This window comes from Urocitellus parryii, chromosome 11 (genome assembly GCF_045843805.1).
Source record: "Urocitellus parryii isolate mUroPar1 chromosome 11, mUroPar1.hap1, whole genome shotgun sequence".
NCBI lineage: Eukaryota > Metazoa > Chordata > Mammalia > Rodentia > Sciuridae > Urocitellus > Urocitellus parryii.
The window spans coordinates 3,534,010-3,557,979 of NC_135541.1; the positions used below are offsets into that span (position 1 = coordinate 3,534,010).

Sequence of the window (23,970 nt, forward strand, 5' to 3'; positions counted from 1 at the left end):
TCCCCATCCTACAGGGGTTGAGGGCCAATGGGAATAACCTACCTCATCATGGGCTGCCCGGTGCCCCGAACTGAGCTTGGGGAAGTGAGACACTTGGAGGGACAGCAGAGTCCAGGGGACACTTCTCTCCTGAACCTTGGAGGGGCTGGCTGTCCTTTGCAGATGGGCTCCCAACCGCGCCACTGCCGCCGGTTAGTCTTTGCCAGTGGCCTGAGCAGCAAAGCTCTGGTCTGCAGGTTGGATTGGGCCGCCATTTGTCAATCCTGCCCCAGAGAGGGCTGGGGGTGTGCTGCATTGGAGAAACACCAGCCAAGGCCACTCTGGCTCTCAGCTCGGCCACACGGTAGCCGGGCTTGTGTCTCTCCACCTGCAGTACACAGCAGCACGGTCGTGGGCGGAAGGTTCCCCGAGACAGCTGAACACACGGCCGGAGCTGTAACAGAGACGTTCATCCCACCAAGACCCGCGGGGCTCCTGTCGGCTCCTGGGGCCACCACAGCCGAGGGGCTTAGAATAGCAGAAACTTACTCTCCCGCAGTCTGGAGGCCAGAAGCCTGAATCAAGGTGTCAGCAGAGCCCTGGTCCCTCCAGAGGCACTGAGCGGGAATCTGTCCTGTGCCTCTTCCAGCTTCTGTAGGTTGCTTGCCACCATTGGTGTTCCCTGGCTTGTAGACACACGGAGCCAATCTCTGCTCCGTCATCATGTGACCTTCTCGGGGCTTCACTTCCTGTGAGGATATCAGGCGTACTGAATTCAGGGCCCGCCTTGGAGCAGCATGAAGTCATCATAACTAATTGCATTCACAAGACCCAATTTCCAAATAAGGTCACCTTCTGAGGTTCTGGGCACCTACTGAACCCAGCCCACACCCTGGGACATCCCCAATAGGTAGTGTCCCTGCTCTCAGGAAATTCACGGCCCATATGCTGCTTCTTTGTCCACTTCACTTCATCTTGAAGGGTCTGTAACTGAGAGCTGCCTCCCCATCCTGCTGCAGGGGAGGACAGGGAGAGTGGGGAGGACAGGGAGAGAGGGGAGGACAGGGAGAGAGGGGAGGACAGGGAGAGAGGGGAGGACAGGGAGAGTGGGGAGGACAGGGAGAGTGGGGAGGACAGGAGAGAGGGGAGGACAGGGAGAGAGGGGAGGACAGGGAGAGTGGGGAGGACAGGGAGAGTGGGGAGGACAGGAGAGAGGGGAGGACAGGGAGAGAGGGGAGGACAGGGAGAGTGGGGAGGACAGGAGAGAGGGGAGGACAGGGAGAGAGGGGAGGACAGGGAGAGAGGGGAGGACAGGGAGAGTGGGGAGGACAGGAGAGAGGGGAGGACAGGGAGAGTGGGGAGGACAGGAGAGAGGGGAGGACAGGGAGAGAGGGGAGGACAGGAGAGAGGGGAGGACAGGAGAGAGGGGAGGACAGGAGAGAGGGGAGGACAGGGAGAGTGGGGAGGACAGGAGAGAGGGGAGGACAGGGAGAGAGGGGAGGACAGGGAGAGAGGGGAGGACAGGGAGAGTGGGGAGGACAGGGAGAGAGGGGAGGACAGGGAGAGTGGGGAGGACAGGGAGAGTGGGAATGGGAGGTGGGGGAGGAGGCCATGTAGATCCCAGGCACCAGGGCCGAGGCACCAGGGAGGCCAGCCTCCCAGGCCACAGGGGTCCCGCTCTGGAGCCTCTGAGCCTTCCCCTGAGCTGGCAGGACAGTGCTGGACCTGAGCAACTCGGTTTCTCTTTTCAGATGGCAGAGCAGCTGATGACCTTGGCCTATGACAACGGCATCAACCTCTTCGATACCGCTGAAGTCTACGCAGCTGGCAAGTAGGTGTCTTTTCTTCTGAAGAAGGTGGCCCAGGGTGGGGGGGGGCAGCTCTGGTACCCCTCTCACCCTCACTGTGCCTTCCACCTCACTTCCTTTCTAAGCTCCCAGTGACCTTGGGGGCTACTTCTGTGGGCCCAGAATCACAGAGCACTTGGGCACCGTTCGCTTGCTGAGCTCCCTGGTGCATGAGCACTGAGGTGACCGAAGTCCTTCTGGGGCCAAAGACACTGTGCGGGCCAGAGCTATGATTAAGTTGTCCTGGGCTCTGGACGTGCTGGTGACCTGCAGCCAGCCCCACATGCCTGACATTTTCATGTCTTAATGATGCAATTAGGGCGCCGGCCTCTCGGGAGCGGGAGAGAGCAGAGCTGGTCCGTGCTGTGGGAAGCGCTGCCCGTCTTGGCAGGGAACTTTCCTACTCAATTATGTAAAAGCTCAGCCCTCTTCAGCCAGAGCTTTTGGCTTCAATTTTAAAGACTGGCTGTAATCAAATCATCCATTCCCCTGCATCGGGTTTCCAAAAGTCAGCTTTTGTTTGTGAAATCATTTGTTGGCTCCCTACTCCCTGGTTGTCCTCCCCAGTCCTCCCCACGGTCGCTCCTGCCTGGGGCTGTTGGCTGTGCTGACTGCAGCCCTGACCCGCTGTGCGCTATGGCCAGGGGGCCAGAACCTGCCTCACGGGGCTCAGATTGCTTCGCGCTACCTGCAGTGGGGCCCCTGGCACCAAGCGTCAGGGAGCACAGCTGGGCCTTTGCTGGAGTCCTGACCCAGGACTGGGGAGCTGACAGCTGGGACCCCCACGCCTCCTGCAGCCCCTATCAGCAGCCCCTCCTGTGCCACGGCCCTGCCATAAGGCGGCAGCAGCCCCCATCAAAGGGAAATGCTTCCCAGACAGAAGATGAGCTAAGCTGAGGGTCAAGGTGCCAGATGCAGATGCCCAGCCCTGGGGCATCCAATCCTGAGCCTCTTCCTTGGCCCAGCTCCTGCCTGGGCTTCTGCCCACAAGGGTGTATGGGAGGCAGAAGCTCCCTGCAGCCTCCTCTAGTTCCAGATGGCCCGGTCCCTGTGCTCCACCTCCCAGCAGCCACCCTGCTGAGGGCTGTCTTCAGTCTCTGTTTAACTGGACACCAAGGGCAGCATGCTGGGGCAAGCACGTGGGGGCCTATGCAGCCTCAGGCCTCTTGGAAGCCCTTTGCTAGAAACTGAGGATTCCAGGAGCACCTTCCTCTCAGGGTGCCATTGCTCTGGAGACCCACCTCTGCCAGCCACTGCAGCTCCTGCTCTGTCTAGCCCAGAGAAGACCCTGCCTGTCTGCACCCATCAGTGCCTCGGTGTGAGCAGCCACCCTCAATGCACAACACTGAATTCCAGGGACAGACCCAGAGGAGTCCCTCTGGGCAAGGGGCTAGGGACAGCTCCTGCGGGTGGTGGGCCAGAGCTGCCCCTCCTGCAGACCAGGGTGGACATGCACCTACCTATCTTGCTTCTCATGCTGACACTAATTTGGGTGTTTCCCCGAGAGCCGAAGGATTTCCACGCCCCCGCCCCCCAACAGACACATACAGATTCAAGGGTCACCAGATTGTTAGCTTTCAGGCAGGACACAAACAACAGGCCTTGGTTAGCCCGCTGTCCACAACACAGCTCTGTAACCATGTCCACCCTTCCTAGTCCTTTGTCTGACAATCAGGGACCGAGGAATAAAAGGAGCAGGCCCAGGGATGAGTGAATTTTCCGTGCATCCTGACCATAAATGAAGAGCATGCAGAATGTACACTAAACAGCTTGCAAATTAGGGCCCATTGTCTCTGAGTGGATGACTCAGGCGCTTTGATAATTGGAATGTAGCACTGGGCATGGATCGTTCTCCGTCTGTTGCTTTTGCTCAGAAACATTTTGCTACAAGCAGAAAGTTCTTAAAAGTTAATCCAGCACTGATGTGCCAAGTGAGGCTGGAACAGCCCGCTCCTGACCCCAGCTGGCCCGAGTTTGGTGCAGGACCAGGAGTGACGCCAAGCAGAACAGAGTGCTTGCCTTGCCATGTCCCTGTTGTTCGGAATCAGAAAACAAGAGACATGCAAACACACACGTGTTTCACACTCGCACGCCCACAATCTGTTAGAAATACCACCACCACCAAAGACATGTTGATTGTCTCTGAATGCAGAGGATGCATCTGGTGAAAAATTCACCTTTTAAGCATATATCCGTCTGCGCATTTCACCCATGTACCGTGGCCAGGTGTTTTTCCCAGTGAATTCCAGCCAACCAGGGAAATGGGATGCTGACTATGATAAGCCGGACATCGGCTCCTTCCTTCTCTGCAAGGTCTGGGGCTACTGCTACTTGGATGTGCGCCTGAGGGAGGGAGAAGAGCTACTCCCAGCCAGCCCCGGGCAGCGCCAGACCCTGCTTGTGTCTGGACTGAGCTGCCAAGCCAAGGTTGCTTTTATAGCCTGGCTCTCTAGGCCTTGTGGCAGTTTCACAGAGGGGATCCGGGGCTATTGTCCCAGCAGGGCTGGGTTTGATTTCCCATTCTGCAGTGATGAAATCCCCTGGTCTGTCTCTTGCTTTGCAGGGCTGAAGTGGTATTAGGAAACATCATCAAGAAGAAGGGATGGAGGTAATTCCTCTCTGCACACACAGGGAAGGAGGGGGGAGGGGCAGTGCCTGGGGGAGCAGATGTGCTCCCAGGTGCCTGGCTGGGTGGATGGGCCACTGCATTGCCGTGGGGAGGACAGGAGAGGGGGTCCGTTCTTTCCTGCTGACCAATGTATTGCCCCAGGGCAGTCTTACTAAGGCCTGGAAGTCCCCCAGTTTTTCTTGCTGGGAAGGGAAAAACGTCTCAGAAGGGAGCAGCCCAGGCTCCTCCAGGGGAAGCAAGTGTTCATACCCTGAACGTCCAGGGCCAGGGCCAGGGCCAGGGCCAGGGCCAGGGAGGGTCTTGCGGGTCACTAGGTGAGTGTGAAATTCAGTTCTCTGAGGGGTGGAGGCAACGCTACTGGAGAACAGTGGAGTGGAGGCCGGCTGTGTTGGCCACCTGCCCTAGTGCCACTCTCCACTTTAGTCCTACCCCACCCGCCGGGGTTGAGAGGGTAGGGCCCAGATGCAAAGCTATGAGAGCTGCCCTGGTGGCCAGGGTGCCAGAGTGAGCAGCTGCGGAGGGTCTGGGTGCAAAGCCTCCCTCCTCTTCAGAGGAGCCTGGAGGAGAGATTGGCCCCACCCTGTCTGCCCCACCCAGGACAGCCAATGCCTCCTCCAGTTCGCTTCTCAGCCTCCACCTGGGGACCTGGCCACCCTGGGGCCCCGCTGCCTGGCCCCCGCTGCCTGAATACAGTTCTGGGTGGTTATTTGCAGCAGGGCTGCCTCCTGGCTCTGGGGGTGCCCTGAGACCCCAAGTCAGCCATGGAGAAATGCCATGTCGCACCAGGCACCAGGCACCCAGGTGGGAAGGCTTTTGAGGATCCCACGTGGCAGCTGAGAGCTGCTGGGGTGAGGGAGGACGGGGTCCAGTAACACCTTCTCCTCTCTCCTGTCCTGCAGGCGGTCCAGCCTCGTCATCACCACCAAGATCTTCTGGGGCGGAAAGTAGGTGCAGCGCACAGGAGGCTTCCTGCCGGGGTCCTGCAGCTGCAGCCCCGTCTCGTGCAGAAACCCGACTTGGGAGGCTCTAGGGGCAGGACAGACAGTCCGCCTTGAGGAGGGAGGGTGTGTGGGCCCAGTGCAGTGTCCCATGCCCCATGCCCCACACAGCCCCGTGCAACTGGCACCCCACCTGCCTCGGGACATCCAGCCCAGAAAAGCAGCTTTGGCTGTTTGTCTTTTGCTCAAACCTTCTTTAATTTCTATTTATACTTCCATGTGGTTTTGGTTTTATTTTATCCTTTCTGATTATAAAGGTAATATCATAAAAATTCTGGAAAACAGAAAATTTGTGAAATGTCCCATCCATCCCAAAGTCCCTGGGCCACCCGTCACCCCCACCATGCTCTGGGCATCTGGCTCTCTGTCCTCTCTGGGGCTGGACAAATTCCATCTCATAGGAGTTAGGGATGAAACTCATTCTTAATTTTTAAAGATCAAAGCCAAACTCTGGAGGCCAGGACACCTCTCCCCCAGCCCAGCCCCCAGGCTTCCACCTGAGCCCATGGGAACTCTGCCCGTGGCTTTGGACTGCCCCAAGGGCCTAGGCTCGCAGCATTTGCTGACCTGCTTTCTCTGCCTGATACTGCATCCTAAACTTCTTCCCCAAACGGCTGTGACCTCACATCTACTATTACTTGTTTTTCAGAGCAGAGACTGAGAGAGGCCTTTCCAGGAAACACATCATAGAAGGTGAGGAGGGGCTCTGCCATGGGCCCCCAGGCCCATGTGACCCTCCCCTGGAGGAGGAGCAAAGACACACAGTGCCGTGGCCCCAGCTGTCTGTCCTGCAAGGGGCTCAGCCCAGGGCGCCCAGAGCTCTGGTCTGACCCTCTCCTTCCACCCCAGGCAGGCACAGGTGGACCTTGCATTAAATGATGGCAGCCCTAGGGTTGGGCACAGACGGGCCAGGGTTTCAATCCAATGGCCTCAAGCAGGGGCCATTGCTTCCCCAAGCCCCTGTCACAGTGTCTGCGAAGCCAGGCCAGTGCTGCTGGGAGTGCTCGGCATCCTTGGGAATCCAGAAGGACCCAGGGGTTGCACAGAGACTCGCAGCCAGGGCTCAGCTCACAGGCACCAGAGCAAGGGGCCGGGGCAGGGGCTCAGCCTGCTTGTTGGTGTCTTCAGGCCATTCCCAGTCACTCAGATTTCCATGGAGCCTACACTCCCCCTCCTCTAACACCACAACCAGGCCCTGGTGCCGAGGCGTGCCGCAGCTGGCACGTGCACGTCCAGCTCAGTGTTCCGAGCCTCCTGGTAGGGCTAGCTGGTGCTCCGCCCAAGTCCGACCCCCGGGCCTCTTGTGGGGAAGACGGCAGATGCCCTCCCTCCTCAGCTCTGCCTGTCATCCCCAGGACCCCCACCGCAGAGGAGCGGGGCCCCAGGGGCAGGTCTTCCTTCAGCCAAGGCATGCTGGGCCTGTGGTTCCTCTGCCCCACCTTCTCCTGAGTGGCAGGACCCCCATTCCCTTTGGGCTGTGCCCCCACTTCCTCCTTTCCTCCCCCAGGTCTGAAGGCCTCTCTGGAGCGGCTGCAGCTGGAGTACGTGGATGTGGTGTTCGCCAACCGCCCAGACCCCAACACGCCCATGGAAGGTACGTGCTCCCCGGGGCGCCGGCCAGCGGGCGCGGACCACAGAGCCGCGTGGGCGAGGGTCTGAACTGAGGCTCTGCAGGCCACCGCTTGGCCCCACGGGGCTCCCGCCAGGCCTGGTGGGGGGCGGACAGGCCTTCCCAGCCACCAGGCGCACACTGGAACCTCCAGGCCGAGTCCACCCGTGCTGGGTCCGTGCCAACCCACGCCTGGCTGCATTAGAACCGTGCGGAATGTTCTCTCCTCTCTGCTGTGGGCATTTTGTGGCAGTGAAGCGGCAGCATGAGGTCTCTGGCAGCGGCCGCCTTCTTTCAATCTGGTTCTGCTGGGAGGTTGTAGGGTCTTCTCCTCGGGGGATGGAATTCTTCCCCCGAGGAGAAAGTACATTCAGTGCTTTGGAAGCATCTTGGTTTCTTTGCGTTTTTATCCCTGGACTCCACACCCTCGCCCCTTCCCGCTCCCACCTCTACCCCGGGCATCTTCTCGTTTGTGCTCTGCCGCTTTGGGGACTTGGAAATTCAGTTGTGCTGGGACTATTTCTCTTCCTTTGTGTGTATACAGCATGCACTGGTGTGTGTATCTAATTTTTTTCTTTTAACAGAAGGATTCTGCACAAAGTGATTTGTGGTCCCCTCCTTGTGCCCTTTGTCACGCCACGCCTCCCGTGTTCCCACAGCTGTAAACTCGGTCTCTTTAAATCTTTCTTTTATCACCAGGGGACCCATTTAGTTCCTCCAAGTCAAGGACATTCATCATAGAAGGTACACAGTGCCCTCAGCCGGCCATTGACTCCTGTGTCCGAGCTGCATTTTATGAGACAGTGTTTTTATTTACACAGCTCTCTGTCCCCCATGACAAACTTCTCCATAAAATGCACCGGGGGAGGGGGAGCGCCCTATGAGGACATCTCGCAAGTGAAGGCAAAGCAAAGCAGTGTCGGAGCCCCTCGCCCCCACCCACACTGTCACTTCACCCTTTCCCTCCGTGCATGTCCCCCACCCCGCAGCCCTGCTCGCACTGCTGTGGTCTGCGGTGGCCAGCTGCCTCTGCCGGGGCCCCCTCTTGAGCTGAGAATGTGCACTCCCCACCTGGAAACCTGACTTTGGATGGTGCTGTGGGGAGGGTTGGGGACACCAGGCTTCCACAGAAGCAAACCCATCGGAGACCCCAGAACATGAGGCCCCAAGAAGTCCTGTCTCAGAGCTCTGCAGCACCCTGGCTCCTTGTGAGCATGCTGGCTGCCTGTGACCACCAGAGGCCCCTTGACCGGCTAAGCCAGTTGTCCTCTCACCTTCTGGCCAGATGTCTCCATGGAGATGGAGCCATTTTCTTCCTCGAAGTACACCCACATGAACCAGCGGGACTCTGAGGCCCAGGGCGGCCTCCAGCATGCTTGGTCTCTGCCCCACCTCAGCTAAGGGCCCCGGGCCCGGCCCTGAGCACAGGTCTTGGCCTCCCTGGGGACTGGGCAGTATTCCACACTGGAAGGCTCCTGCCTGCCACCTGGTGTGCCACCTGACCCCTCCCATGTATTATTTGTGATGCAGCAGCGATGCCCTGGGTTCTGGCAGCAGCTGGAAGGGTCTGGAGCCTGCTTCTGTCTATTAGCATTAAAAATGGAGGAGAAGGAAATCTTCCCCAATCGCCCATTTCTGGGCCGCTGACCTCACACCTGTGCCCGTGCTCCTGAATGTGGGTTCCACACCAGCCGGCCTCTGCCCAGATCCTCTGGGGAGCCCAGGGGCCTGTGCCCAGGATCCCTGCCTCTGGAGACAGCCAGTCTCACACAGACTCCCCCCAGGCGAACCGGCATGGAAAGGGCCTCACTGGGCCCCACCTGGCCTCGCTGGCTGGGATCGTCGTGATCAGAGAGAGCTGTAGGGGAGGGAAGGCGAGGGGCCAGGCTGGCCTTGGGGGTCCTTTGGCTTCCCTCCCTCTGGCATGTGGCCCCAGCCTTGGCTGAAGAGTCAGGAGTGCTGCTGCATGGTCACAGGTACCCCGAGCCTGGGCTAGATGGAAAGGTCCCCTGGGAGCAGCTGGACCTCCTCCAGGCTCTCCAACCAGGCATACCCTCCTGGGTCTGACATGTAGGTGGCCCCCAGGAGAGCCCCAAGAGGGTTCCAAGAGGGCCCCAGAGAGGTTCAGACTCCCCTCCCAGCTCCCACCCTCCAGGATGGGCCGAGAGGATTCCCAGGAGCCACAGTCCCTGACTTGGAAGGAAAGAGAGGTCAGGGCTGGGCCTACCTGGCTAGAGGTGACCCTGCTGAGACCCCAACCCCAGAGCGACTTTAGCACCAGCACTGAGGACGCCCTGGGTCCCCCCCTGGAGCAGATCCCGGCCAAAGGAGTACTTAGGGACCCAGGGTGGACAGGAAGTGACACCAACTCAGGATAGGCAGGAAGCAACACTGCCACCCTGCGCCAGGGAGGATGCCTGTGGGCCTGTGGCCACTCCGAGGCGGAGCTGTCTGAGCTACCTGGAGTCCCCTGTCCTCCCTTCCCTCCTCTCTTCCCCCTTCCCTCCCTTCCTCCTCTGGTACCTCTGGCCATCCCCAGGGACCTGGGCTTTCCCCTCACAGTGGGTGCTGAGGAGCAAGCCGCTCCGGAGATGGGCTTTCCAGGGCGGATGTTGTGGCTGTGTGTTTAGAAACACTTGTCCCCCCACTCCCCACGCTGCCTCTGGTGGTCGAACTTGCAAGCACTGTATGGGACCTGTGAGAAGCCAGGAGCGGCCGGGCTGGGGGCGCCTAGAAACTCTGAAAACTTTAGGCCTGGCTCTGTCGCAAAGACTGCGACATCCCCAGGAGGCCAGAATGCAGAGGGGGCCCTAGGACCAGCAGATTCTCACGTCTCAAAGACTTTTTTGAATCGTGGGCAGAATCTCACGCTGTCGGGAGACCCTTCCCCTCCCTCACTGAGAAGGGTGGCCCCGGGGCCTCGGCAGCTCGCTCCTTAGGACTGATTTTGGCTATCCAGGACTCATGGTCCCCAGAACTCCTGGAGCTGCCTAACTGCTCCCCTCCAGGCCTGGGCCCCTCACAGGAGGGGCACTCAGACCCCTGTTGCCCTGGCACCGTCCAGCGGAGGGTGTCTATGCTGTTGGGGGCCTGGGGCTGGTCCAGGCAAGGCTCTGCACCTGCCCTGGTTCCCCAAAGCCTAGGAGGAGCTCAACCCTGCACCCCACCTCGTGGAACCCTGCAGGGTCCCAAACTCTGTCCCTGTGCCTGCAGACACCATCATTTCCTCTCCACAGAACCCTCTAGATTCCCGTAAGACTGCAGTGTCCCGCAGGAGGCCATAAACAGGCAGGACGTGCTCACTCCCTGTGCCTTTGGCCAGTCTCATCATTCGCTAAGCCATTCACCTGGCCCTTCCTGAGCAGCTGGGGTCTCCAGCTCTTCCCCAGACTGGAGCTCCTCCCCTCTCCCGCTCCTCTCCATAGCACATCACATTCCACCCATGACCCTTGTTTCAAAGAAACCGGAAGGCCTGTGACCAGAGGGAGAGATTGTTTTCAACTTCTCGGATGGTGACTCACTTTTTATCCCTCCTGGACCCCCAACCCCAGCCTCGGAGCCAGGAAGTACACTGCTTGCAAGACGTCTCTGCAGCCCACCCCCCAGCTCCCTGCCTGTATTTGCAGAATGTCCCCAGGCTGGGCTGAGCCCCCAGCTGCCCCCACCTCTGTTCTCCCTCTCTCATGACAGAGACCGTGCGGGCCATGACCCACGTCATCAACCAGGGGATGGCCATGTACTGGGGCACGTCGCGCTGGAGCTCCATGGAGATCATGGTACGGTGACACTCGGGGTGTGCCGTGGGGCGGGGCTCTTCCTATGCTATAGAAAAGGATCTGGAGGCTCCGACACATTCTGTGCCTTGGGTCCCTGAGGAGGGGGACATATGGAAGAGTGTGGGGGTGATGCCCACAGCCCTCCTCCACAGGGCCTCAGCTGGAACCTCAGCGTTATGTGATGACAGATGCTGAGCCCCTGACCTCAGTCCCCACCTGTTGATCAAGCCTGGTGGCATGGCCTCTCCCTCATGCACCTGTTTTGAGGACTCCCAGAGAAGGTGTATGATACTCTTAGCAGAGGTCCTGGATCCCAGCAAGTCCTCAATGATGGCATCACTGGCCACTGCCTTGGGCTCTGACACGATTCTGGGTGCTCTTAGATTTAAGAATTTTCTGGAAGTTAAATCCCCTTTAATCCTTATAAGACCATATGAAGTAAGTGCTACTGTCATCCCATTTCCCAAATGTGAAGATCAAGGCACAGAAAGATTAAGTAACATGCTCCAGGCCACACAGCTCAGGTGGAGATGGGTGCTCAGGCCATCAGGCACAGCCTGGGCTGCCTTAGAATGTGATTTGGCTGTCAGGGCCCTGGGCTTCCATCTCTTAATCCACGCTGTTTCCCCCTCACTCACACTTTCAGGAAAGAATTTCCCTAGCTGTCATTTCCCTCCATGGGAACCATCAGAGGCGGAAGGTAGCAGAGGTTTCTTGGTATTTCTGCAAATACCAAGAAAGTCAGCAGGGTAACCTCTTCTCAGAGCTTGCAGGGAGAGTGAGGGCAGGGGCCCTGGGGTCTGCATCTTCCTGGGCTGACTTGCCCCAGCCCCCAGCCCCACTTCCGGCCGGCCTCAGCCCATTCAGGCTGGCCTCCCGGAACTCCCCGTATCCAGCCTCCCACTCTGAGTCCCCGGGGCCTGCTTCACGGGACAAATCCAGCAGAGTTTCCATCCCTAACTGAACATAGCTCGTCCTCTGTGGTGTGCCATCCACGAGCAGGCCCTGGACACTTTCCCAGCTAGCGCTGGGCTCCAGGAGGTGTGTCATCAACCCATCCTGCAGATGAGCAGGTTCGATGAGCCTCAAGCCCCAGGAGACAGGGCCTCTCAGGGTGGCAGCCAGGGCTCCCTTGCCAACCTGTCTAGAGGCCTTGGCTAGGGCTCACCCCATTGGAGAGGGGGCCTGCAGGGACAGGCCTGGAGCCTGGTCCTGGAAGTGGGCTGCTGTAGCTGCTGCCCCTCCTAGGGGTGTGTTTGCTGTCACCGCTGTCACCCTGGGCCCAGGCCCAGGGCAGCACGCACGGTGGTAAGAACAGCACAGCAGCAGGCACCACTGAGGGCCACAGACACCTTGGCTCATAGGACCCTCAGGACAGATGGGGAAACTGAGGCACGGGGCCAGCAAGTGCCAGAAGCCCACGCGGGCACTGCAGTTTCCCCAGACATTTTCAACCTGGGGACCCCACAGTCGCCCCCTTTTCCTGGCTCACGGGGAGCTCACAGGGAGCTGAGGGGCATGGTGGGGGGAGCAGGCAGGGCCAGGCATCTCCAGGGATGCCTCGTGTCCTCTCCCTGCTGTCCCAGGCCTGTTGACGTGGGGGCTGCCGGGGCCCCTCTGTATCCGCAGGAGGCCTACTCCGTGGCCCGGCAGTTCAACCTGATCCCGCCCATCTGCGAGCAGGCAGAGTACCACATGTTCCAGCGCGAGAAGGTGGAGGTGCAGCTGCCGGAGCTGTTCCACAAGATAGGTGGGCGCCCACCCCGCCACCTGCCAGCCGGCAGGCCCCAGGCTCCGTCTCACCTGCTTTTCCTCCCTCAGGAGTGGGCGCCATGACCTGGTCCCCTCTGGCCTGCGGCATCGTTTCTGGAAAGTACGACAGTGGCATCCCACCCTACTCGAGAGCCTCCCTGAAGGTGAAGGGGTGGCCCAGGGTGGGGAGGGGCGCCGTGGGCAGGTGAGGCCTGGGGCGACCTCAGGGGCACAGCTGTCCCAGCCACCGTCACCAGGATGGGTTTCCTGGCATGAGAACCTGGGCGGAGCCCCTTCCTCCTGACCCCACGTGTAGAGGGACCACCCACCCTGACACAGGCCCCAGGTGAGGGGGCAGGGTCCACTCAGGCCCTTTGAGGCAGCCTCCCTTCCAGAACACCCCACTCTCCACCGCCACTGAGACCTCTGGGGTTAAGAGCAGGGCTGGGGGCTGGCCTGTGAGGTCACCCCAACCTCTCTGGTCTCCCTGGGTCCCCCAGGGGCCCTGACCTCAGAGACAGGTCCGACCTCACCCTGCCACAGTCTGGCCCACGGCCGGCGATGCTGGAAGGCCTGGGCCTGGGGCGGGGCTGCTGTAAGGGAGAGGACTGAAAGGAGCACAGGTCATCAGCCATCTGCGGTGGGAGGCCCAGGTGACCCCTCACTCGTAGCTGTGTCCACCCCCAGGGCTACCAGTGGCTGAAAGACAAGATCCTGAGTGAGGAGGGCCGGCGCCAGCAGGCCAAGCTGAAGGAGCTGCAGGCCATCGCCGAGCGCCTGGGGTGCACCCTCCCCCAGCTGGCCATAGGTAACAGGGACCTGGGCACAGGGACGGGGTCCCTGAGGGCCTAGACTGTGGGGTCTCGCAGCTGGCCATAGGCGATGGGGCTCAGAACCCAGGGGCCAGTGTCCCTGGGAGGAGGTGAGGAACGCCTGTGTGACATGGCCATAGCTGTCAGGGCTGCAAGGGACAGGGTTAGGTCCATGTCCCTGGGGAGAGGGCATGGGTCCTTGAGAGCCTGGGCCACCCCCTCCATCCACCAGCCATGTGGCACGGGGAACAGGGGGGTCCCTGAGCCCTTGGGCCTGATTTCCACAGGGGCAGTGGGGCCAGAGCTCTCCGGCACCTTCTCCACCGGGCTTTGGGCAGAGTCCCCTTTGGCACTGCTGAGCTTCCTGGCACGCTCAGCCCCCAGACCAAAAAGCAGGGTCTCTCTGGCCCAGGCAGGGGCAAGGCAGAGCCAGAGGCCACAGTGGGAAGACTGCCTCCCTCACCTCCTGTCTTGCTCCCCCAGCCTGGTGCCTGAGGAATGAGGGGGTCAGCTCTGTGCTCCTCGGTGCTTCCAACTCGGAACAGCTCATGGAGAACATTGGAGCAATACAGGTGAGTGGGGGCTGAGGTGGAGCTCAGGGCCCAGCGAGCCCTGCACCCAAGCACAGGGCCACTCAGCACCCGCAGTGCCCGGAAAAGTGCAGGGGCTGCATCTGGCATGCATGAGCCTGCTCTGAACTGCGTCCTGATAACAGGAGCAGGTATGAACACTAAATGCAAGAAGTCAGTGGCAAATGCCAGAGGTGACCAGCGCCTTAGGAAGCACGGCAGGCAGGACAGGAGAGCCACAGTGCCAGGCTTCAGGGGTCAGCTGGGCCAGGGGAGAAAGGGGCTTTGCAGCAAGTCTTGAAGAAGTGCCAGAGACTCGTGCATAGAAGCTTCCGGGGGAGGAGCAGTCCTGGCAGGTTGAGGAGGCACCAGGCAGAGCTGAGGTCCCCGGGGTGCTACATGCCTCTAAGGACTGGGCTGAGCTGGGAACGGAGCCCGCATGCTCCCATGAGCTGTTGAAAGGGTCTGGCTTTCTGGCAGCTCGTGGGGGCACTTCAAGGTCAAGGCCAAGGCCGAGATGGCTGGTGGGAGGTAGCAGCAGTCTCTGAGGTCAGGTGTGGGAGCTGTGGTTGGAGCCTGGGTGCTGATGAGATTGGCCGAGAAACTGGATATGGGGCGGGAGAGCAGAGTCAGTCCTGGGGAATTTTGTCACCCAGAAGGCTGGTATTGCTGTCACCTAAGGCAGGGCAGCTGGGAGAGCAGTTAGGGGGCACAGAAGGCAGGCACTTGGGGCCTCGACCCTGCCACCACCACCTGCCAGTCCGTGGAACGTGGAGCTCTGACTAGTTCTTGTCCCCGCACGCAGGTCCTTCCAAAACTGTCATCGTCCATTATCCACGAGATCGATAGCATTCTGGGCAATAAACCCTACAGCAAAAAGGACTACAGATCCTAAGCTGCCCACTACCTGCTCGGACAGTTTCCGGTTCCCTCCTGTCTGTTCGCTCGCTTATGCTGTTTTGACGCCAAGTACAGCGTGGGGTTTGTCTCCAAGAGAAAACCCCACGCCCAGACGTCATCGGGAAATGATCTCCAGTCGCTGCCAGATGCCACCCGCTGCTTCCCCAGACCATGTCCAGCGTGAGCCCGGGAGATGGCGTGGGTTAGGAAGGACCTTCGAGCAGTCCCACCCCAGCCTGTCGCCTCGGCTCATCCTTGGAGAGGAAGCCAAGTTCCTCCCAGCCGTGACCCTTCGTGGCAGTTCCCAAGTCACAGCCAGGCAGAGACTTGGTTGGGTCCTCGGGGCAGGCAGAGTGGGCCTCTCCTCTACCAAGAACCGCCCCTGGGAAGGAGTCAGCACTTCCTGGAGCCCCCTGGCCAAGGCCCCGGTAGCTGGGGTCGGGCTCCCTATCAGAGGCTTCTTCAGCCTCCTTTCCATAGGCTCCAGGTATTCTGTGCTGGGCCCAACCTCAGATCCCTTCCACCACTTCTCTCGACCCCACCCTGCCCGGGCCATGTCCACCCAGCTAGCCCTTGGCCCCCACCCCACCCTTGCCGGCAGGGGCAGGGACCCCAGGGAGATTGGCTCTGTGGTTTGGGACCCATAAAAGTTTGTGGATCTGACTTTTAGATAACTGTCCCACCGTCTCCAACTCTGCCCACAGTTGAGAGGCCCCATGCCACAGAGGCCCAGAGCACATGGGAAGGGTCCCAGTGGAATGGGCCCTGTCCATGCCACAGAAGGCCCTGGGAAGCACAGTTAGTCACACCGTGGCTGCTGACCACCTGGGGGCAGGCGACAGTAGGCAGGGGCCATATGCCCCAGGCTGATTCCTTAGGCCCAAGACCCTTCTCTGTCCTGTGGCGGAGCAGTGGCCCTGGGTTCTGCCCGGAGAACACGCTTTGGCTTAGTGAGGGAGAGCCTCTGGGGTTCCGTGCTGCAGGCCCAATGACCAAGGGCCGTGCCACAGCCACAGTCCCCACAACATAGGAAAAGACCCCAGGGACCCTCTCCCTGGAGAGACGCATCCCCACCCAGGTCCAGGACAGGCTGGGGGAAGGGAGGGGGACAGGCGGAGCGTCAGCCCCTTTGCAGGGGGAGGCTGGAGGGATGGCCAGGAAGCCCACAGGCTCGAGGGGCCCAGTCCTGGGGTCCCACGGCCCTAGTGGCACCTAGCCTTTGCTGGCTCTGTGGGAGTGGGGCTCTATGAAACCTGGCCCTGCCCTGTCCAGCCAGCAGGCTCCACCAGGCCCCGGGCAGGCGGTGGCTGCCCGCACCCCCCAGCGCAGGCACATCTGTTCCTGCTCTGCCCTTCAGCGCGGCTGTTATTCTGGGAAGGCTCCTCCCTGCCACTCCAAGGGCCTGCTGTCCAGGCCTGGCTGAGTGAAGGCCTGGGAAACAGCTGTAGGAAAACCACAAAGGACGGGGAGGAGGCGGGCAGGGGAGAGAGGAGGGAGGAGGCGGGCAGGGGAGAGAGGAGGCCAGGCACACGGTGCCCTCCATTCCCCATCCGCCTTCCTGATGGCCCTGTAGGCTACCGCCCTCACCCTGCCCAGACAGACCCTGGGGTCCTCCACCAAGACCTGCTGCACCAGAAGCAGCCTGTGGGTTCCCAAGAGGGTGCTGTCCTTTTCCAGCGGAGGCCACTGGGCTGAGGCCACTCCCCTCCATGCTGCTCCAAGAACAGTGTCCTGCAGTGGGCAGAGGGTGGTACTGAGGGCCAGGTGGCCCACCTCACTGGCAGGGAGCCCCGTTGGGAGGTGGTCTGCAGTGTGCAGTGGGGTCTGCGGCAGAGCTGCTGCGGGGAAAGCGGTGCCAGCTGGCCGTGTTACCAAGGCAAGGGAGGCAAGGGCCTGGGCCACACGTGCACACCCTGCCCAGAGCCCAGGCAGCCCCGGGTGGCACTTCCAGCAACATGGCTCTGAAGCATCTGTTCCTCTGGCATCCACTTGCAGGGAGGATGGGGCTCTGCTTCCTGGGGGTGGTCCCCCGTGGGAAGGAGGTTGGAGGGAGTTGGGCAGGACCTCTGGAGAAGGAGCAGAGGGCCGAGGGCAGACTGAGCCTGGAAGGGGAGAGCCGCCCAGCCTCAGGGGCACCAGCACAGGTCTAGGACCAGCAGCTCTCCCTGGGTGCCAGGCCTACCTCCTGGGCCCCAGCTGCCGGCTGGCCCTGCCTGGCCACCCTCCAGCAGCCCCCACCCTCTTCTGGAAGCAGTTTGCCAAGCAGGGGCCCACTGGGCGGGCCCGACATAGGAGAGGGCCCAGGGTGGGGGGGCAGCAGAGCCCCACTACTGCTCATCCCAAACACATGGTCAGATCTGGGGTCCCGAGGAAGGCGCCCGGCCACCCTCTTCTCAGCCAGTCTGTAAATCAAGCGCCCTCCCTCCCCCTTTCTCACGACCGTGGTTCCCCAGCTACCGCGTTCCCCACGGCAGACTGCCGCGTCTGCCTCCAGCTTCCCCACCAGACAGACCAGGACCCAGCCGCCTGTCCGTGGAATGACTAATAAACCCAAGCCTGCGGGTCCCCTGCCTCTTGTTCTCGTTTCCTTAGGGTCTGGGCTAGGCCAGGGCTGCCAGCTGTAGACACCCAAAGACTGGGGCTCCCGAACCGGACCCTAGGGCCAAAAGGTGGGTCGGGGCGAAGGACCTTGCAGGAGGCAAAGGCCAGGGTCAGACGTGGGGCCGGGGTGCCCCCCCTGCACCCGACACACACACATGGTCTGTGGCCCTGTCCCACGGCCCGGGGATGGTTGCTGGGAGGCTGTCGTAGCTTGAGGGACCGGCTGGCTGTGGTCCTCATGATGAGGGGTCGGGGCCTGGGGAAGCCCACAAGATGGGGGTGCAGGTAGAAGGGCATCTCCCCAGCACATGGCTACTCACTGCCCATCCCTCCCAGTGCGACCAAGCCCTAGAAGCGTGACTTCTCAGGTGGGACATGGCTTGGAGCAGGGTCCCCCACTCCACCCTCCCCAGCCCTTTTGTAAATGAGAATCTGACTCAGTCCCTTCCCAAAGGGTTTATTAAAACACAGAAACCAAAACATACACGCAGAGTACAAAGAAAAGGTGACTGTGTTGGCTGTGGTCTCTGCCAGCCTCCTGCAGGAGACGGTGAGCCACAACCCCCGGGGAACTTGGTGTCCAAGGTTCAACCCCTGCCCCACTAGGGACCCCGCAGCAGGAGAGACCCTCTTAGCTGGCCCAGAGTGCCAGGCCCTCCCTTGGCCAGCCTGAGGATGTGCCTGGGCCAGGGGCCTGGGCAGGCAGGTCCCTCCTCCGCGGCCCAGGCGGGCCTTCCCTCCTCTCCAGGCCAAGCCAGCAGGAGCTGCAAGGCGGGGGCGCCAACCTCCGTGCGAGGAGTCGGGACACACACACACACGCACACCCAACGGGCCCTTTCTGGGTATCGCACCTAAAAAAATACTTTGTTTAAAAAAAAAATCTGAAACTTAAGGGGAAAAAAATCCATAAACACAACCACCCCCACGCCTTGGGCTGACGGCCACAACCTGTAAACTCGGGGACCAGCAGGAGCAGCGGCTCCCCTAGGTGCCAAGGCTGTGCAGAAGGGCTGGGGCACCGTCCACCTGAAGCTACCACCAGGCCACCGGGACGGCGAGGGCAGAGGGCTGGGTCGGCCTCGCCCTCCCAGGCCCCCATGCACACTAGAGGCCACAGGTCCCCAAGCCCACCCCTCAGTCCCTCAGTGGCCCTGGGATCTGCAGGCCGAGTCCTGGTCAACCCTGGGCCTGGGTGGACTCTGGGAAGGAAGCCCAGCCACAGGAGGACCTGGCTGTGGGACAAGGGATGGGGCCTGCCTCTGGGAGAAGCCAAAGCTGCAGGAGACAGGAGCCTCCGGCTGCCCTTCAGGGAGGCTCCTCCCGCCTGGCCCCAGGGGGACAGAGCAGCCTGGAGGCAGGTGTGTGGGAAGGCGCCCTCAGAAGTGGCCACGCCAACCCAAGGCCAGGGCCACCTGGCAGACCGCTGAGCCCTTTGGCCCAAAGGCAGCTCAACAAACCCCCACACTGGACAACAAGAGGGCTGGGGACCAGGAAGGCAGGCTGCCCTGGGGCGCAAGGGCGGCCATCTCCAGGGCAAATCCCACGGCCTGACGAGGCCAAGGCAGGCCTCCCCGGGGCCCCCCGCTCCCCACCACAGCTCTGGCAGGAAGTTACTGAGGAACCAGGATGAGGACAATCTGGAAAACCTTTCCTTTCAGGAACCTGCCCCACTTTCGGCAGCCCACCCTCCCGGGTGTCTTGGGTGCTGGTCATGGAGAACACGCTCTTCCCAGGGCCAGGCTGGCTGTGGGTGCCACCTCTAGCCTAGCAGGGAAGGGGGACGAGGGCCCCCTGGACAGGCCTGGGAAGAAGCAGAGAGAGGGACCGAGCAGGGTTTCCAGAGAGGAGTCACAACCAGGGAGACCACCAGCCCTTGGGAGGGGCAAGGGAGAGGGTCATCAGCTGGCCTCAGGACCCTGCACTGGGGCGAGGCCGGGGCTGTCCCAGAGGCCACCCAGGGGCTGACTGCCCACCCACTGAGGATGACATCACAGTGGCCCTGGGTTGGGGAGTGAGCTCGCGGCAGGTCTTCTCATCTGGCCTGAGCCAGGCGGCTGTAGGGGCGCTGACCAGAGGATGGTGGTGCTAGATGACCACAGGGGCTTGTGAGGACAAGGGCCACCCTCCTGGGAGGCGGGGCAGCCACCCCGGGAACTCTGCCTGCTCAAGCCTGCCGACCACCCAACCCTCTCCGCCTCCGGGGCTCTCCTCCCCCTGCCCACCCCCGCTCTCAGAGTTGGGCCAGACTTGGATCAAGACGGGAACAAGGGGCCTTGGGGTCTGGTCCAGGGGTTCAGAGAAAAAGCCATGTTACAGATGAGCAACCTGGAGCTCAGGGAGGGCCGGGCATTTGCCCAAGTGTCCAAGAGATGAGGCTGAGACTGACTACTGCCCCTGGCCTCGCTTCTGTCCCCGACAGGCCCAGAGACACCAGGTCCCTCATGCCTCTCCCAGGGAGTGGAGTCTGAGCCCCTCTTGCCCCCAAGCCCAGCCAGTTCCTCAGTGAGTTTCCTTCTGCACTAAAGGACCCCCACCCTGGGAGGCTCCAGCTCAAGGCGGCACAGCCCTGTCCATGCTACGCTGGGCCAGTGGGAGGGTTAGACAACAGGCACAAGGCCTGGCCAGCTCCCACTGACCCCCATCCTGCGTTGGGGCATTATGAGGTCTTGAGGGCGGGGAAGGAGCCAGGGTGGAGCTGGATTCCAACCAGGCACAGTTGGGAAGAAGGGCAGGGGCTCCATGGCCTTCCCACAGAGGAGGCAGAAGCAGGAAGGCTCCTGCTAAGAAGGGTCTAGTCCCCTGCCTCCCCGAAGAGCTCTCCCCACACCCTCCAAGAACTCATCAAGGGCAGCTGGGGCCCCTGCCTCCTGCAGCAAGAGCCCAGATGGAGGACCCCCCAGGGACAGAGAAGGGGACAGTCCAGGCCTCAGGGGTCTGCCTGATTCCTCCACATCTGTGGCCCAGAACAGAAAAGTCTCTACCCAAAGGTGGGTGGACAGGCCTCGCAGGACACAGGACAAGGCAGGGTCTCCTGGGCCATCAAAGACCAGGTCCCTCCTTACCAGGACACAAGCTCTCACCTGCCCATAACCACCCCCAGCAGATGGCAAACCTCCATCCCTTCCTACAGTGGCTCCAGCAGACTCATGCCCCTCCTCCCCGGCCGTACACGCTGAAGCCTGCCATGTACCTCGGGGCCTCTCTGCTGGCAGCAAGAGCCCAACCTTCAGGACATGCTGGGCCAGGGACAGACATGTATCCCCCAGAAGACAGCCTCTACCTGGTGGTCTCCATCCCGGGCAGGAAGGAGACAGGAAAACCCTGTCTGATCCAGCATCAGCAGCACCTCCTCCGTCAGAGCCAGGTGGTCCCTCTCCCACCTGGCCCACCTGGTTCTGGGGGTACCAGGCGGGCAGGGGCTGCAGCAGGAGGGCAGGCGGGACGGGGCAGGAAACACTGAGTTCTCCCCAGCTGGGCTGAGCCTGCAGGGTGGCGCCAGGGCCTCCAGGGAGCTTCCCCTTAGGTCTGGAGCCTGGTGACGGGACGTGAGTGCTGTGCTCAGAATCTTCCATACGTCATCCAACTTTTATCAAGACAAATTCATCCGAATCTTCAATAGGAAAGTGCAAAAGATGTACAGATAAATGAAATCTCTCTAGGAAGTCGTCTGGAAAAGGTGGCGAGAGGGCATGTCCAGCATGGCAGTGGGTGTGACGCTGTGTGGAAGAACTCAATTACGACGAGGTGGCACTCTGGGCTCTGGCCAGCCAGGCTAGGCCTCGTTCTCTGTGAGATGATGGCACTTCTCCATTTCCCTTTTGTCCCAAGGTGGCACAGTTCTAAAAAGGCAGCAGCTTTTCTCTCCCGTGGGGGTCAGGCAGGTGGCCCGGTAAGTGTGGCTGCAAAAAGCAGGTCAGTGGGTTATGTGTCTAGGTGGTCAGGTGGCCAGAGATACCCCAGAGCCTACGGCACCACTGGCCAGGCCGTGAGCTGTACCCAGAGTGCTGGACAGCTCTCCCCAGTCTCCAGTGAGGCGACCAGCCTGGAAGTCCATCACCTTCACCCTCAAACTGTCCTGTCTGCTCTTATGGGGACAGAACTCAGGGGAAGCTGGTGGTCCCAGTGAAGGAGGTGGCAAGAGCTGGTCCTCTGTGTCCTGCCACCCAGCCTCCCATGGCAGACAGCCTGGCCCAAGGTGGTCCCAGGGCAAAGGGGGGCTGGGTGGAGGGGTCCAGGCCAGTGGGTGACTCCCAAAGCCCGGGGCAGTGAAGACCCGAGGCTTAGGGACCAGAATCAAGCACATGGACAGGCTAGCTCTAGCCAGGCCTGACTTGCCAAACTGGCCGGGTGGGCGCAGGACAGGGGAGCAGCCAGGAGGGACCTCACCTCAGCTGGAAATGAGCGCTGCAACAGGGGGAAGTCACAGGGACGGCTAGATATCTGCCAAAGAGAGAGAACACGGCGGCTTGCTGGGCATCCGCAGCAGGCGGCAGGCTGGGCCCTGGCAGGGCACCGTGTGCATGCTGCCCGGAAGCGGAGGGGCACCTACCGGTCACATAGGGCCCTAGGGGCATCTGGTTGTAGTTGACAATCCCTCCCGGTCCAGGGCCCCGGAAGTTGGGCCCAAAGTTGTTGTTGTACATCTGGGAGGAGCCAAAAGCGCCCTGGAGGCAAGGATTCAGCTTTACAGGTGCCGCTCAGCACCCACCCAGCCCCAGCTGGGGCAGCGGGCTCCCGAGGGGCTGGCCCCACGGCATGCAGTCTGAACCTGACCTGCTGGATGGTGGGGTCCCCGGCACGGTTGGTCAGGCGGCTCAAGATGCTGCGCTCCGACATCTGCAAGCGGGCAGCCACCGGGGGGATGCGTGACAACATGGAGGGCAGGCGCGTCACATCTGCCTTCATGTCACTCAGCAGCTCCTCCAGCTGGTTCAGGACTGCAGGGCAGGAGGGCCCAGGAATGGAGGGGCTGGCCGGTGCCGCCCACGCCGCAGCCAGGCCAGCCCTCCCCTCATTTACAAGGGTGTGTTACGGCACCCCAGCATCGGACACCAGGGGGCGCCCTCGCCAGGCGCAGGAAGCCCTTTGGCCAACTGGGGGATCAGTGGGCTTTCCAAATAACTCCAGGGGCCCCTGCTCTGGCAGAGGCAAAGCAGAAACACGGGGTTTCCCCCCACACAAAGAGCCTCCCCAGGAGGCCACAGCCCTGGTCCAACCCCAGGGACAGGATGCAGGGCTCACAGGACCAGGCTCACTAGCACACAGAGGACACACGGCTTCACCGGGTTGGTGAGAACTGAAGGGAGGTGCCCATCAGGCTCCACAACCACGAGGCTTTAAATCCTGTGGCCTGTCACCTACCCAGCCCAGGGCCTGCTCACAGGTCCAAGAAAGGAGCCTCAGTTTCCCCTCAGTGAGGGACAGCCCCAGGCTGACCCAGGAGGCCAGGCCCTGGGCTGGACCTTCTGCCCCTGCCCCTCCCCCAGGGTGCCCTGGCCCAGGGCGGCTCACCCTTGTGCAGGACAGCGTTGGCAGGCTTGTTCCCGGCAAGGGACTCCTTGGACAGGTGCTGGTGGCTCTCGGCAAGGCACTCCACCTCGGCCAGACGGGCGTTGAGGGCCATGGCCGGGTGGTTGGGGTCCTGGGTCATGTTGAGGTACGCGGCCCTCCGGAGCTGCTCCTCGATGACCAGCGCCTGCTCCAGCAGCTGGGGGGTGAGAGCTTGGCTGGCCCCTCCGCCTGGACGGCCACCTCCTCCACCAGCGCCCAGCCAGGCCCAGGCAGGAAGGAGGAAGACGTCCTCCACCTAGGCCTTCGCCTCAGCCAGTCTCCATGCCCCCCCCACCTCTGGCCCTGCTGAGGACTGACCTTGAACCTTCGGGCCAGGAACTTGTTCTTCATCTCCAGGTAGTTGCCCTTGTGGATCTCAGACTTGAAGGGCTCGTTGAGGATCATGTACCTCGGGTCATTCTGGATGTCCTGCCAGCGGGCATAGCCATGCCTGCAGACACCGTTAAGGACAAAGCTGGCCACAGGGAGGGGTGGGGCTGGCAGCTGGGGTGGAGGGAGCAGCCTGAGGCTCGGCACCCCGCTCTTGCCCTCAGGCACGTCACAGTCTCAGCTAAAGATGAGATGTTGATGGGGGGCAATGGGGACAATCTCTTCAGGCAGTGACAGGGGTCCTCAGTGTGCCAGACATGGCACAGGGACCCCATCATGGCCACTTCCTCCACCCCAATAACCAGGGTGGGGAGGCCCAAGTGCCAACACCCAGGGCCTGTGCGTGGGGCCCGAGCTGGAAGCAGCCTCAGAGGCGTGATGGAGAAGAGGCCGCGTAGACCAGGTCCAGGTAAGAGGAGGGAAGTCTGGACCGGACCACAGAGCCCGCGTGTGAGTGCCAGGGCGTCCCTGGAAGCTAGGAGAAGGCGCTACAGGGTCCCCACAGAGCCTTCAGAGGGCTCCTGCTGAGGTTCCCAGAGCCAGGGGCCAGCACCCGCC

General features: G+C 61.4%; 2 protein-coding genes across 6 annotated transcripts in view; one reads left to right on the forward strand and one right to left on the reverse strand.

Moving 5' to 3' along the window:
• The window catches only part of Kcnab2 (potassium voltage-gated channel subfamily A regulatory beta subunit 2), an 83,791-nt gene extending 66,389 nt beyond the window's left edge, over nucleotides 1-17,402 (forward strand). For all 5 annotated transcript variants that reach the window (XM_026386104.2, XM_026386106.2, XM_026386105.2 and 2 more), the window contains 11 exons: nucleotides 1,731-1,810; nucleotides 4,390-4,434; nucleotides 5,355-5,399; nucleotides 6,103-6,146; nucleotides 6,961-7,047; nucleotides 10,753-10,838; nucleotides 12,468-12,588; nucleotides 12,660-12,754; nucleotides 13,278-13,398; nucleotides 13,886-13,974; nucleotides 14,777-17,402. In XM_026386104.2, coding sequence (XP_026241889.1) covers nucleotides 1,731-1,810; nucleotides 4,390-4,434; nucleotides 5,355-5,399; nucleotides 6,103-6,146; nucleotides 6,961-7,047; nucleotides 10,753-10,838; nucleotides 12,468-12,588; nucleotides 12,660-12,754; nucleotides 13,278-13,398; nucleotides 13,886-13,974; nucleotides 14,777-14,866 — 903 coding nt within the window. In that variant the 3' untranslated portion in view covers nucleotides 14,867-17,402. The remainder of the gene's footprint in view (nucleotides 1-1,730; nucleotides 1,811-4,389; nucleotides 4,435-5,354; nucleotides 5,400-6,102; nucleotides 6,147-6,960; nucleotides 7,048-10,752; nucleotides 10,839-12,467; nucleotides 12,589-12,659; nucleotides 12,755-13,277; nucleotides 13,399-13,885; nucleotides 13,975-14,776) is intronic.
• Nucleotides 17,403-21,311: 3,909 nt separating this feature from the next.
• Chd5 (chromodomain helicase DNA binding protein 5) overlaps nucleotides 21,312-23,970 on the reverse strand; it is a 55,607-nt gene continuing 52,948 nt past the window's right edge. Inside the window, exons 37-41 of the mRNA XM_077791096.1 lie at nucleotides 23,341-23,473; nucleotides 22,984-23,179; nucleotides 22,246-22,409; nucleotides 21,859-21,912; nucleotides 21,312-21,371 (exon numbers count right to left, since the gene is read on the reverse strand). Coding sequence (XP_077647222.1) covers nucleotides 21,312-21,371; nucleotides 21,859-21,912; nucleotides 22,246-22,409; nucleotides 22,984-23,179; nucleotides 23,341-23,473 — 607 coding nt within the window. The remainder of the gene's footprint in view (nucleotides 21,372-21,858; nucleotides 21,913-22,245; nucleotides 22,410-22,983; nucleotides 23,180-23,340; nucleotides 23,474-23,970) is intronic.